Genomic DNA, 15,268 nt, shown 5'->3' on the forward strand with positions numbered 1-15,268 from the left:
GCTGCCAGAGGACTGGAGCTTGAATAGCAGCCCTTTCTCTGCCTAGCTGTGTGATCTTGGAAAACTTCAACCTCCCCTCTAGGGCTTACATTAGTTATCTTTAGAGAAAGGACAGGGCCTTCCATGCAGGGCTGTTGTAAGGACCAAACAGATGTAAAAATGATTTTAAACTCTAAAGTGCTCTCTGAGTGAGATAGTGTCATAATTTCCCCTGCAAAGGTCTCCTCAGTCCCTGAGCTCTATCTCCATTGACGCGCCCCATCCACACTCCCCCAGGCCCACCCTGATCCCACCTCTCCTTTCCCCAGTATGCAGCCTGGCTGGTGCTCTGGGTCGGCTGGAATGCATTTATCATCTGCTTCTACCTGGAGGTTGGACAGCTGTCCCAGGTAAGCCTCAGGCCTGGCAATGCCAGAGGGCAGAGCCTGACCGTTCCTGTCTCCTACACAGGGGCTCCTAGTTTGGTCCGGGCATCATCTCTTGATGAGACCTCCCTCCACACACCCGAATAATCTGTACTCCCCAGACTTACCCCCACTTTTTTGTTTCTGGCCTCTTCTGCACTCCTCAGAAACAAATGATGGAGCAGATAAGACTAAAGGGCCATCTGGGTGAGAATGGGCTGGGGTCCCACTTGTTCACAGGCTCAGTAGAAACCAATCACTTTAGTGGCCCTAACAAGTGCCCCACACGTGTTCAGTACAGGGGAGGTGAAAATGCTGTGCATTTTGTACTGCTTAGGCCACAAAGATTTGAGTCCAGTTCTGATCAATATTTTCAGAAGGGGAAGGGATGAAGTACACTGGGGACAATTGAATGGACCAGGTCTCATGCAGAACTATTGAAGAAGGGGGAAGTTTTTAGCTTGTGGAAGAGCAAGCCCAGAGGACACAACTTCTATTACTAGTATATAAAGAAGGGAAAAATTATGAATGAGAGCATTGGCTTTGTAAGTTCTGCTAGATCTAAATCCCAGCTCCAACATTTCCAAGCTGTGTGACCTTGAGCAAATGGCTTACCCTCTCTGAGCTTGAGTTTTCCTGTCTAAGCACAGATAACCACTTTGTGTGGTTGCTGAGGGGATGAAATGAGATTATATATCTCAGCAGCACTTGGCACCTGGACAGCACTCAGTGAATATTTATTAACAGGCTGCATGAGTGAATGGATCGATAAACAGAGATTCGAGCTGTGGGTGAGAACCTCTGATCTAGGCCAGCCCCTTCTCTACTTTGGTGGGGGGTACCAAGGGCTAGAGAGGGCAGGTTTGCCCCGGGGCCACACCCAGAGAGCAGTGGAGAGACTGAAGGGCTGTGAAGATGTCGACATTGAGGATTTCACCCCTGGCTGGGAAACTAGACTTGGTCCCTGTTAGTGTCCCTTGCATCCCTGAAACTTTGGGGCTCGTGTGGGTCAGCCAGCCCCTTCCATCTCTGATGGAACGGTGAGACCTACATAGTCATCAAGCGCCACCTACTGGCCAAATATAGACATGCAGAAACAGACTCCCTCCATGCCCTACAAATCCAGCCAGGAGAGGAGGCTGTCACAACAGTCCAGGTGTGACATAGATCTTATATGGTTTCCTGGGGCCTGGGGAAGATGCCCCCCACCCCTGGCCCCAGCTCAGTATCCTAGGCCCCTCTGCCCCCAGGACCGGGACTTCATCATGACCTTCAACACGTCCCTGCATCGCTCCTGGTGGATGGAGAATGGGCCAGGCTGCCTGGTGACCCCTGTCCTGAACTCCCGCCTGGCCCTGGAAGACCATCATGTCATCTCTGTCACCGGCTGCCTGCTTGACTATCCCTACATCGAAGCACTCAGCAGTGCCCTGCAGATCTTCCTGGCTGTGAGTCCTCCTGCCCTCGTCCCCCCCACACCTAGCCCACAGACCCCCAGAGGTGGAGTCTGCCTCAACCCCTTTGTTTAGCTCTAGTTAAAAAGGGGAGAACCTAGACCTTCCAGCCTGCCTGTGCCTCTGCCTGGCTCCATCCATCTTCACATTTTGTATCTCCTCCCTTCACTCGTGCGACAGCCCCTATTCCAGGATGAGCAAGTTGAATGAATAGAATGAGTCAGACTGTGAGTCAACCCAGTTTCCAGTGTATCCACTGTGTGACCTCGGACAAGTCACTTGCCCTCTCCAAGCTTATATGCTTATTCACAGAAAGGCGTGACCACATCAGCTGTGTAGAGTTGTGAGAGTAGAAGAGTGGCCTCAAGATAGTAATATAGTTCCCAGTCTTGGCCTCAGCACTCCACACACCCAAAACCACATAATCCTCTTTCCTCTTAAGTCAGTAAACTATTGTCCAAGTCCGGCTGGGAAAAACGAGGCTCAAAAAGATAAAATAATGACTGGTCCAAGTCCACTCGCAGAACAGAGAATGGAGCCAGCTGTGTTTGACTGTAAGGCCCAGTCATTTAACTTGAAGCTGTTCCGAGTTGGCCTTCATCCTAGCCCACCCCGTCCTCCCATCCTGCTGGGCCCGGCCAGGCAGGGGGTGGAGGAAGAGTCTCTGTCTTCTTTCCTTCCACCCCCAGCTGTTTGGCTTCGTGTTCGCCTGCTACGTGAGCAAAGTGTTCCTGGAGGAGGAGGACAGCTGTGAGTGCCCAGCCCCTCGGGAACGGGGAAGCCTGGCCACGCACCACCCGTGCCTTCAGCACCCTGGACAGAGCCCCGCGCGGCCTAGGCGGGAGGGAGCCGGGGGTTGGCCAACTGGCCCCTCTTGGTGGGGGTGAAGGGGCGGCGGAGGGGGGGGGTCTGCGCGGCCAGCGCGGCCCGGGCTGTCACCCAGACACCCAGGTGCCCAGTGCAGGCTGCAGCGCTGCTCTCTACCCACTCCTCTTAGGTTGCGCCCTCGGAGTTTGCTCCACGAGGCTCGCCCCTACCAAGCACCTGCCGTGCCCAGTCGCATCCCCGCTCTACCCTCCACCCCCACCTCCGAGGTCTTGCCCCCTTAAGTGGCGCAGGCCCTGCTCCCTGAAAGGACGCCTCGCCCCCCCTCCCCTGCTCTCCATCCACTTGGGCTTCGGCCCGCTCAGGCTGAGCTCCCGCATAGGTCGGACTCTCAGGATGGGGCTGCAGAGCCCCGCCCTAAGACCCTGTAGGGGCGGGGGGGGGGGCGAGGGGCGGTCTGGCCCTCAGATACTTCCTTTTCAGGACCCAGCCTCCCATAACTCTTACCCCACAGGCCCATCCCTAACTATGCGCCACCTCCCCTTCCGCAGTTGACTTCATCGGTGGCTTTGACTCCTACGGATACCAGGCGCCCCAGAAGACGTCGCATTTACAACTGCAGCCTCTGTACACGTGGGTCATGGCTTGGGGCGGGGTGGAGGGACTGGGGCGTCCCGTCGGGGCAGAAGGGGGAGGGGGCAGCGCGGAGGGCAGCCGGACCCCTCTGCCCGCGGACCTTCAGGGTCCACCTCCCTAACCTGCCTTTGTTTCCTGCAGGTCGGGGTAGCTTCTGGCCGGAGTCCCGCGCCCACGGGCTGGACGGCGGCGGCTGGGCGCGCTCGGGCCGGTGGCAGGCGCGCCCCCTGGCGGCTCGCGGACCGACTGCAGCCTGCGCCGGCCGGGTCTGCGCGGACGCGGACGCGGACTCGGAGGGACCCGCGGCCCGACTCCAGGGGCGCGGCGGGCCCCTGGGGGGCCGGGCGGGGAGGGGATCGCGGGCTTTGTATTTTTTTTATCTCAGCCTTGGCGTGCGCCGGGGCCTCCCTCCCTTCTCCAGCCTCTCCCTTTCGAAACCCTTGACCCCACTTCCGGCCCCTTGTCCAGCGAGAAATGGCCTTCGCCAGCCCTGGGGGGAGTTACTGTGAACTAGGAGGAGTCCTGGGTTCCACCTGCAGCTCCCTCACGGGCTCGCTGTGGGACATCCGGCAAGGCCCTTGCCCTCTCTGGGCCTCAGTTTCCCTCAATTAAAATAATCTCTTAGCAGATGGAGCTTTCTAGCCTTTTCATTCGACTCTTAATTCCCCGGGCTAGGCTGAGATTATAATTCCCATTTTAGAGTAATGGAAACTGAGGCCCGGAGATAGGAAGCGATTTGCTTGAGGCCACACAGCAAGGCTTTTGGTGGAGGCAGGCCTTGAACACAGTGTACCTTCTGTGGTTTCAGACTCCAAAACCCAGTGTCTGGTCTCTGAATCCCATTTCCAAACCCCCGTCCAGCTGGGACACTAGAACTCATGTGATCTACATCACACTCACCATCCGCCACCATGACCACCACTTGTCAGCGCCTCTCTTGAAGCAATACACCTGTTCTCCTGTTGGGAACCAGATGAACAGAGCCTAGAGCCCTGAATTCAGCAAGACCCACAGGGAAGCCCTCCTAGACTCGGCCCCTGTCCATCTTTGGCAAATCTTTCAAGCTCATTCCAGTAATGGCGCATGGGCAGGGGTAGGGGGAGCATATCTCAGCCACGCCACCCCCTTCCAGGTCCCTGAGGCCGAGTCTGCTGCAGTCATGATCCCCTATCCCCTCAGCAACTCCACCAACCCCTGATGGCTCCATCCACCTCTCCAGTTGGAAGACTTGTGGTTCCAGAATGGAAAACTTTCAAAGATCACTAGCGTTTGTGACCACTTCAGTTCCAAGAGAAACCTCTAACAAGCCCAGAAGGAGTTCTTGAAGAGGCAGGCTGGGAGTGTGCGTCGTGGTGCGGAGCCAAGAGGGCCAGAACCCTTGAAAGCAAACAGAGATGAGAGCTCATTCTCACCATCTCCTTCCACAGACACCCCTGAGGACCATACTTGCTGTGCACTGACCATGAGTCCAAGGGCAGGAGGGTCAGGTCTCAGCTTCCCAGTCTGTGAAACAGGAGTGGCCCTGGGTTAGAAGAGAGGGCAGGAGGCGTGGGGGAACTGGAAGGAAACACAGATGGTTTGTACACCTGAGCCCGTGGTGACACTCCATTCCTTGCTCTCTGCCATCAGGTCTAGCAGTCCCTACCATCTAAGGCCAAACTATCCTGAGCTAGGACCACACCACACCATCCCATCTGCAGTGCTGTGCTAAGGAGCCAGCCCCAGGAGTTCCACTGGTCACCCCGGGCACTGCGGTCCCATATAGTCTGCCCAGGTAGCTAGGGGTTCAGCTCAAGAAGGGGGCAGCCCCCTTTGGACCTGGCTGCTATCCTGCCACTGGGCCACCTTCTGCCTCCAGCCCTCACCTCCCACCCCCACCCCCAGCCTCCTTTATATTCAACGGGTTTAGCCACTGGTGCTTTGAAGCCTTTTGTTTTTATAAGATGGTTTTTGCGAGGGGACCAAGTTCTTTTCCCACTGGGACCTTGCAAGGCAGGGACTGTACCCTTGTTTCTGTGCAGGTGGGTTGATTAAAGATGGTGTTTTCTTCTCTGTCATTCTCTTCCTCCTGCCCTTTGAGTGAGTCAGCAGGGTCCCTGCTTGAGGGTGAGCAGGGGCTGAGAGTCAATGTCACTGTCATTCCTGGGGTAATGGCCTATGCTTCTGACTGGCTGTGTAGCTTTGGGAAGTCACTCTCCCTCTCTCTCTCTCTTTAAAAAATATTTACTTATTTCAGAGAGAAAGAACACAAGCATGAGGAGAGGGAGGGGCAGAGGGAGAAGCTGAGCAGGGAGCCTGACGTGGGGTTCCATCCCAGGACCCTGGGATCATGATGTGAGACAAAGGCAGACGCTTAACCAACTGAGCCACCCAGGTGCCCTTCTTCTTCTCTTCTCTCATCCATAAAATGCAGAGGTGGGGCTAAATCAGTAGATTCCCAAACCTGGCTCACAATCCCCTGGAGAGCTTTCTACCTATTTTTCTGATTAAGTGGATCATAAGTTTATGCTTCCAAATACCCTTTGCATCTCAACTCTGCCCTCTTCCTGACAGTTCAGTTCCTGACTTAGAATGAGCTGGCGGACGGTGCTTTAGATGCAGATTCCTGGGACATCCTGGATCTTTTCTGGCAATAACAGCCAGAATCAGTATTTTGGATATTCGAAATTTTATTTACTTTTGTGACTGGGTACCATATATATATGGTACAGAATTCAGAAAGTCACAGGGGTTTATGTCTTATTACCTATTTTACCTATTTTTCATGTCTTTCTAAACATAGAGAATTCTCTGTTAGCTTACATAAATATTTTTTCCCCTTTTCACATGAATGGCAACATGCTCTACTCAATCTTCAACTTCCTCCTGCTTCTTCTACCTAACTCTGAATCTTGGAAACCATCCCCCAATAATAACCTGTGGAGCTACTTCCCATTCTTCCCTGGTGATTTGGTAGTATTAGGACTTGTGTTAAGATTTCCAGGTAATCCCAATGTGGCTAGCAGCTAAGAAGCAGAGGGTCTACGCAAGATGCCTCAGGTTCATTCCACAAACCTCTGTGGAGCACTCCTGGTCATGGAGTTCAGAGGAAAGTAATCACAGACATCACCTTCAAGGAGTTTATGGTTTAGTGGGGAGCCCACGGGTTGGGCCACAGAAGGGTGAATGCTGCTGGCAGGTGGTCAGTGCTGAGGACAGGGTGGAGTGAAAGGCAGTTTTTAAAAAATATTTTATTTATTCATGAGAGATCGGGGGGTGGGGAGGCAGAAACACAGGCAGAGGGAGGAGAAGCAGGCTCCATGCAGGGAGCCCAATGCAGGACTTGATCCAGGGACTCCAGGATCACGCCCCGGGCCAAAGGCAGGCGCCAAACTGCTAAGCCACCCAGGTGTCCCTGAAAGACAGTTGTCAATAAGAGCTCAGGTGAGAGGCCATCTGGACAGGGACGATAGCATGAGCAGAGATGTGGAGGAAGGAGAACACGTGGTGTTGGGGGGAGGAATAGCCAGGGACAAACTGGTTGGAGGAAGCTTTGATCTTTGATGGGAAATGTATTAGTTTCCTATTGCTGTCATAGATTACCACAACATTAGTGTCTTCAAACAATACAAAGTCTACCTGCATTTCTTGGCTCATGGCCCCTTCCTCCATCTTCAAAGCCAGCAATGTCATATCTCTCTGACCCTCCTTCTATCTCTACCCACATCTCCACCACAACCATGAAAGGGTCTCCACTTTTATGGGCTCCTATCATTAGACTGGGCCCAACCAGATAATCTGGGATAACCTCCCCATCTGAAAGTCCCTTTAGCCATGTAACACATTCACACATGCCAAGGGTTAGAATGTAGACACCTTTGGGAGCCATTATTCTACCTTCCAGACTAGGAGTTGTATCCAGGTCATAGCAGCCCTGATGTCAAATCAGAACGCATCGGCCTGAGTGATGTCAGTGGGAGCTACAGAAGGATTTTGAGCAGAAGCTATTCTGTTAGAGCTGTCTTTAGGGGAGAAGATATTTGCAAATGACATATCTGATAAAGGATTAGTATCCAAGAAACATAAAGAACTTATAAATCTCAACACCCCAAAAATAATTAATCTATTAAAAAATGGGCCAAAGACATGGGTAGACATTTTTCCGGAAAAGACCTACAGACACATGAAACGATGCTCAACATCACTCATCATCAGGAAAATGCAAATCAAAACTACAATGAGCTATCATTTCACACCAATCAGAATGACTAAAATTAATAACACAGGAAGCACCTGTCGGTGAGGATGTGGAGAAGGGGAACTCTTTTTACATTGTTGGTGGAAATGCAAACTGGTGCAGCCACTCTGGAAAAGAGTATGGAGGTTCTTCAAAAAATTAAAAATAGAGCTATCCTACGACCTAGCAATTGCACTACTAGGTATTTATCCAAAGGATACAAAAATACTAATTTGAAGTTTTTAGCAGCATTATCAACATTAGCCAAATTATGGAAAGAGCCCAAATGTCCGTCAACTGATGAATGGATAAAGATGTGATATATATATATATATATATATATATATATATATATATATATATATATAGTGAAATACTACTCAGCCATAAAAAAGAATGAAATCTTGCCACTTGCAATAACATGGATGTAGAGAGTATAATGCTGAGTGAAATGAGTCAGAAAAAGACAAATGCCATATGATTTCACTCATGTGGAATTTAAGAAACATTAGAGCTGTCCTTTAGCAAGAGCTGGCAGAGCTGGAAGCATGGGGTAGAGGAGGAAAGCTGGAAGCAGTGTTTTGCTTGGAAGAGACCTCAGATTTCTCACAACCCTCTGTAGATGTGTGTTCTTGAGGATGCATGCGTGACCATGAACTCTGTGCAAACTTGGGTGAGCTAGAACAGTAGGGTAATGGTCAGCATGAACCGTGGAAGGCAGGCATACCTAGGACTCTGGAACCAGTTAATTCATGACTCTGGAACCGGTCATCAAGCTGGTCTGCCTACAAAGTCCAGTGAAGATCCCCCCAGCTCCTGTCATCCTGGGGCCACCTCCCAGCAATCTCCACACACTAGAATACTCCAGGTAGGACAGGCCATTTTCCAGTAACTGCTAAGAATGCTTCCAAAGAATTCTTTATTTTTTTTAAAGATTTTATTTATTTATTCATGAGAGACACACACACACACAGAGGCAGAGACACAGGCAGAGGGAGAAGCAGGCTCCATGCAGGGAGCCCGATGTGGGACTCGATCCCTGGTCCCCAGGATCACACCCTGGGCTGCAGGCGGCGCTAAACCGCTGCGCCACCGGGACTGCCCCCAAAGCATTCTTTAAAATGAAAATATGAATTTTCCCAAGCGTAAGAGCCTACTGGGACTATAGACACACTAGTGTTCTCTTTATTTATTTTTATTTTATTTTATTTTTTTAGTGTTCTCTTTAATACATTGGAATTGGATCTTGTGATTTCTCAACAGATGGGGGGTCAGGGGCTGACACCAAGGCCCCATTGCCTGACAGTATTCACTACTCCACAGGCTGCCAGCCCAGGACAGTGTTTCTCAAGTTTCCAGAGCATAAGAATCTGTTAACATCCAAATTCCTGATCCTGGGCCAAAATGTACTGAACCCAACATCTCCTAGGCAGTGACAGGAAAACTGCATTTTTTTTTTCCCCCTGCAAGAGCCCCTGTGATCCAGTTTTGGGAAATCCTAGACCTGGGTAAAGAGGCATCCAGACATTTTTAGACCTCCCCCTGTTCCAATGTCATGGAGGTCCCACCAAATTATACCTGTCAGCTTCCTCATACCAGAGCTAGACTTTAAATCTTTCTCCCACTGAGCTGGATTTTGTTACAATCTTACAGTACGTGTGTGTGTGTGTGTGTGTGTGTGTGTGTGCACGCACATGGTTTAATGGGTCAGTCACTTTAAAGGCTGTGATCTACTCCTGAATTTAAATACCGACATAATTTCACCACTAGGTTAATTTTGACAAAGGCAGGCCCAAGCCCTTGCCTTTCCCTCCCTCAGCTTCAGTCACCTGGAAAAGGCGAGGGCCCCTCCAAGTTGTCCCACTGCCATCTGAGCTGGGGGCCACACCCTGCCCTGAGTCTCCATTCCAGTGACTCAGCAGTTCTCTTTAGAGTCTGCCCTGGAATCAGACTGGGCAGGCCCAGGCAGGCTGGAGCTGCAGAAAGAACCCTGTGCTGGGCTTCCAGGACCTACATTCTAGTTCTTCCTGCCCTGCACCCACCCAGGGCCCCGGGGCAGCTTCTCTACCTCTGGCCTTCGTGACTTCATGGGTGAAATGAGAGGGCTGGACTTTGCACAATATTCCTGGGATGCTTCAAACTGCTGACATTCTGGAACAGGGCTTTTCAACCCTAACTGTACTCAGGATGCCTTTTTAAAATACAGATTTCTGGATTCCACTTGCATACCAGGTTCTAATTCCCTGGGACCCAAACATCTAAATTCATCCTTCAAATATTTATTGAGCACCTACTATGTACCAGGAATTGGGGCTATAGCAGTGGACAAAGCAAGAAGCAATCCCTGCTCTAGGGAGGAGGGGAACGACATAAATAAACCAGTAAATACATGGTGTATCAGAGAAGTGTCACAGAGCAAAATGGTAAGGAAGAGAAATAAAAGACCAGAAGAAGGTTAGGTAGAAAGCAAAGGAACAACAAATGCAAAGGCCTTGAGGTGGGAGCGTGCCTGAATATTGGAGGGAAGCAAGAAAGCCAGGGAGGTTCATAGCATGGAAAGGAGAGAATGATAGAAGATGAAGTCACAGAAGGAGGGGGTAAGAGGTAGCCATGTCTGATACTATTGACCTTGAAGGATATCATAAGGGCTTCAGTGTTTAATCTGAGTTAGATGGAAACCACTGGAGAACAGAGCACAGAGCTGAGAGGATCCCTTTGGATACTATGTGATGAAGAGACTGGGATGTCAGGAGCTAGAACAGAGAGACCGGGTCAGATGCCATCAGGTCATCCAGGTGAGAGATGCTGGGGGTTCAGTGAGGGTGGCAGCAGTAAAGAGGGTGAGAGTCGACTGCATTTCAATACATTTTGAGGGTAAGACCAACAGGATTTGCTGATGGAGTTGATGGGGGAGGTGAGTGAAAGACAGGGTTCAAACAGGACCGCATGGTTTGTGGCCTGAGCAAGTAGAGGCTGGAGCTGCCCTTGAGATGGGTCAACCACAACAGGCGAAAGTTTGGGGTGGACTTCAGCATTTTGGCGTTGGACAGGAAAGTCTGAGGGATCCCTGGGTGGCTCAGCAGTTTAGCTCCTGACTTTGGCCTGGGGCACGATCCCGGAGTCCCCAGATCAAGTCCCACATTGGGCTCCTCCCTGCGTGGAGCCTGCTTCTCCCTCTGCCTGTGTCTCTGCCTCTCTCTCTCTCTCTGTGTCTCTCGAATAAATAAATAAAATCTTTAAAAAAATATTAAGAAAAAAAGAGGAAAGTCTGAGATGCCTGTTAGATGTGCAAATGGAGATGTCAAGGGGGTGGTTGGATGTAGGAGGAGAGCTCTGGGCTGATGCAGAAAGTTTGGAATCATTAGTTTTGAAATGACGGTTCAAGTCATGAAAATGGATGAAGTCACCAAGGAATAAACACAGATAGGGAAGAGAGTTGAAACCTGCGTCCTGGGGCACGTCTCCACTTGGGGTTGGGGAACATTCCATGGAGCCAGTAGAGAGGGCTGAAGTCAAGAAACCAGGGGACTGATACGACCTAGCATTTTTGAGTTGTCTCAGTTTACTGGTTCCATTCTCTGTCAAAAATATTTACTGGGCACCTGCTTTGTTTCAAGCACCATTCTAGACACTGAGGGTACAGCAGGGACCAAGACCAGGGAGGCCCGTGCTCTCTTACAGCTTACCCTCTAGGCAGAAGTGACATATATTTCCATATATGTTGTCTTTGTAACAATCCCAAGAAGATAGGGTCTGTTACCCCAGGGGTGGGGGAGGAAGGAGGAGTGTTTGGGCCTGGAATGTGTCCTCTCTCCCGCCTGGAGCAGGAGAGATTCCACTGGCCTGTGAACCTCCAAATCTTGCCCCCCTCTGGCACTTCCTGCCTCCTGAGAGATGACAGCTCCTGAGACCATGGATGGGGATGGGGAGGTCTCAGGGCCCCTGAGAAGGGAGTAGATGGGGAGCTGGAAGGAGTGGGGATGCGATAGAGCCCTGGGAGTGACCCGGATGGTGAGTTCTCTGTTTAATGGGTCACTTCAGGCAGGTTAGCCTGCTGCTCTGAGCCTCAATATTTCTCTCTGTAAAACCACCCTAATAATGTGGCCCTGGGTAATAATGTGTGGGTAAAGGCAACTGTAAAAGCTGTCCACAGGGGAAGAACTCATTATATTTGGAGTGGCTGAGGCCTTCTTGCCAGATCACACCTGGAGCAGTCTGGAGGGACAGGACTCTCAGCTCCGCCTCCCAAGGGGGCTTACAGAGGCCTCCCTGGCCCAGGGCAGCTCTCAGAGCTGCTTAGACTTTCTCACCAGCCCCAGCCTTTCTTCTCTTCCTCTGCAGTGATAGCAATGAGCAAAGGGCCCGTCTCACTGTCACAGAACTTGGCCCTGAGAACCAGCCACCACCTCCTTTTGCCTCTCTCCAGCCTGTGATCTGCTCACCTCCCTGCAGCCTTGCCCAGAAGCCCTGTGGCCCTGTGAAGTCTCTCCAAACCTCCACTGTAATAAGCAGTCCCACTGCCTAGAGGTGAAAACAGAGCTGCTGGAAGGGAGCAAATTGTTCCAGGCCCAGGATGATCATCTCCCCATCCCCTGTTGCCTGCAAGGACTGGCCATGCTGGACCTCCTGGGCATGCTACTGCTGGGGTCACACCTTAGGTATGGTCCTCGGCCTGGTCCTGTCAGCACTCAGTAGGTATTTGTCGAGTAAGTGAGGGAAGGAAGGAAAGAAGCGAGGAAGGGAGGGAGGAAGGAAGGGAGGAAGGAATAGCAGGGTAGATGCTGTGGTTATTCCCTTTTCTGGAAGGGAGGGAGGAAGGAAGGGAGGAAGGAATAGCAGGGTAGATGCTGTGGTTATTCCCTTTTCTGCAAATAAGGAAATTGAGGCACGGTGAGGCAGAGGGCCATCTACCTCACCAGGTCATTCTCCAACTTGAAAGTCCTTCTTCCCCCTGCAGAAGGACTTCTCTGCCTGCATCACACGGCGTTCCATGCTCTCCATGGCATGGTAAGAACAGTTGGACTGATTCCCTGGGGTTTTTTTTTTTTTAATTTTTTTAAATTTTTATTTATTTATGATAGTCACAGAGAGAGAGAGAGAGAGAGAGAGAGAGGCAGAGGGAGAAGCAGGCTCCATGCACCGGGAGCCTGATGTGGGATTCGATCCCGGGTCTCCAGGATCGCGTCCTGGGCCAAAGGCAGGCGCCAAACTGCTGCGCCACCCAGGGATCCCTCCCTGGGTTTTAAGAGCCCTGGGCTCCCCACACCACCCAAACTCCTCTTTCTGGGCCAGGTATCCCGGCAGGGGGCGCCACAGCCCCTCCTCCAGGGCTAGTGCATGGGTGCTGGGGACCAGCACTCAGCAACACACACCCCCCAGGGGGGGCTGTGGTCACCACCACCGTGACATCTTTGAGGCCCTCTAACTCGAAGTTTTAGAGCTAGAGCCCAGGCTCCAATCCCAGCTCTGTTTCCCTCTCCAAAGCTGTTTTACATACTTGAAATGCAAAGCCAGCATTTGTGTGTGTGTGTGTCTCTCCCTCTTGCTTTCTCTCCTTCTCTGTCTCTGTCTCTCTCTGTCTCTCTCTCTCTCTCTGGATTATGCTGGGTCTGTAAAAGCAACAACAACAACAACAAAACCATGCATCACTGTGCCTGGCACATATTAGCAGCTCCATATAAGGATGCCCCTTCTGTCCTATGTCATCAGTGTGAGGTAAATCACCACCTCCATTGTGAGGCTGATGCCATGGACCACTAAGGACTCCCTCAGTGTGGGCCAGGGAGCGATGACGTGGCCAGTGACAGTCTAGACACAGCCTTGCCAGGGTGTACATGAAGCTCTCGGCGCTTTCCTTTTCCCACCAGAATCTCACTCACCTGCCCTCCTTAGTCCTGGTGGCTGCCTCGCCAGCATCCTTGGCCTGGCTCCCCAAGGGTCTTGTAATCTCTGTTCCAATTATCTATTGCTGCATAAAAAACCAGCCCCAAGCATGGTGGCTTAAAACATATCAATATATCTCACAGTTTTGTGGGGCAGGAATTTAGGCAGGGCTCAGCTGGGTTATTCTGCTCTAGATGGCATCAACTGGGGTCACTTGGCAATATTTAATGGGTGGGTGGTTTGATCTGAGGGTCCAAGACACCCATGAGGCTTCACTTCCATGCCTGGTGCCTTGATGGCATCAGCAATAAAACAGAAGCCAGCTGGACATGCTCTGTGTAGCCTGAGTCTTCCCTCATAGCCTCTCCAGCAGGATGGTTACAGTTTTGCATGGTGACTAAGAGCTCCAGGAGGACCAAAGAGGTCCTATTAAAAGCTAGGCACCTGGCTGGCTCAGTTGGCAGAGCATGCAACTCTTGATCTCGGGGTCATGAGTGGGAGCCCCATGTTGGGGCATAGAGATTATCTAAAAAAAAAGAAAAAAAAAAGACTAGGTTTGCAACTGACACAGTGTCACTTCTGCCACCATCCAATCCGTTAGTCAAAGCAGCGACCAGCCAGCTCAGATTCAAGAGAAAGAATCACTGGCCCTACCTTTTTTTTTTTTTTTCTTTTTAAGATTTTATTTATTTATTCATGAGAGACACAGAGAGAGGCAGAGACACAGGCAGAGGGAGAAGCAGGACACAGGCAGAGGGAGAAGCAGGCTCCATCCAGGGAGCCCGACGTGGGACTCAATCCCAGGTTTCCAGGATCACGCCCTGGGCTGAAGGCGGCGCTAAACCACTGAGCCATTTGGGCTGCCCTGGCCTTACCTTTTGATAGGAAGCTTGGCAAAGAGTTTGTGACCACTTTCTTTTTTTAAGATTTTATTTATTTATTCATGATAGTCACAGAGAGAGAAAGAGAGAGGCAGAGACACAGGCAGAGGGAGAAGCAGGCTCCATGCAGGGAGCCTGACGTGGGATTCGATCCCGAGTCTCCAGGATCGCGCCCTCGGCCAAAGGCAGGCGCCAAACCGCTGCGCCACCCAGGGATCCCATGTGACCACTTTCTTTGGCCCCACCACCTGAAGTCTCTCTCAAGGCAAGGCCCTCCATTTCCCTGAGTTTAATACAACACAGGCAGCCTCAGCTCCTCCTGTTCCAAGCCCTGTAGAGGGCACTAGTGATAAAATTGTCTTGGTGGAGGAAAGGGGACATTTACACCCAGAACTGTGTCCTAAGCAGTGGAGATTCCCTCCCATTAAAGGCCTCTGGTTTCTTCTGAACTCCTGTTAGAGTGCAGACAGGTTTGGAAGTAGGGGTTGGAGAGAATGGAATGTGTTCTGCGTGACTGGGTGAGAATTTTGGAGGCCTTAGAAGGACAAACTGGTTCCAAATAAAAAAAAGTGAGAAAGAGGACAGGGAGAAGGCCCGAGAAACTTTGAGGGGCTTTCCCAGGGGAGGATGAACATTCAAGCCAGATGTCTGATTTCACAATGATTCCTTCCTTCCTTCCTTCCTTCCTTCCTTCCTTCCTTCCTTCCTTCCTTCCTTCCTTAACAGTTGCCTACCTTGCACCTACCAGCGCTAAGCTCTGCAAACATGAAGGCGGGCAAGATCAGCTCCTACTTTGTAACTAGTGGAGGAGTAAATTAACCAAGAAAAAGTTAAAAGACATACTAATAAAATAATTGCAAATTGTGATAAGTTCTGTGAAGGAAACTCAAAAGTTGCTGAGAAAGAGAATAAAGTAGGGATCAACTTTATGTATTAAAACCCTCCCCCCACCTCCACCAAATCGTCCGT

General features: G+C 51.0%; 1 protein-coding gene across 2 annotated transcripts in view; it reads left to right on the forward strand.

The window, feature by feature from the left end:
- Positions 1-3,948, forward strand: part of NKAIN1 (sodium/potassium transporting ATPase interacting 1) — a 39,985-nt gene extending 36,037 nt beyond the window's left edge. Inside the window, exons 3-8 of one of the 2 annotated variants that reach the window (XR_012031599.1) lie at positions 309-389; positions 1,655-1,852; positions 2,548-2,608; positions 2,856-2,952; positions 3,235-3,316; positions 3,461-3,948. Coding sequence is in view for 1 of the 2 variants with exons in the window: in XM_072827400.1 (XP_072683501.1) it covers positions 309-389; positions 1,655-1,852; positions 2,548-2,608; positions 3,235-3,316; positions 3,461-3,470 (432 nt within the window). In the remaining variant the exon portion in view is untranslated. The remainder of the gene's footprint in view (positions 1-308; positions 390-1,654; positions 1,853-2,547; positions 2,609-2,855; positions 2,953-3,234; positions 3,317-3,460) is intronic. The other variant, XM_072827400.1, reaches the window with a different exon arrangement.
- The last annotated feature ends 11,320 nt before the right edge of the window (positions 3,949-15,268 follow it).

This window comes from Canis lupus, chromosome 5 (assembly GCF_048164855.1).
Source record: "Canis lupus baileyi chromosome 5, mCanLup2.hap1, whole genome shotgun sequence".
Lineage (NCBI taxonomy): Eukaryota > Metazoa > Chordata > Mammalia > Carnivora > Canidae > Canis > Canis lupus.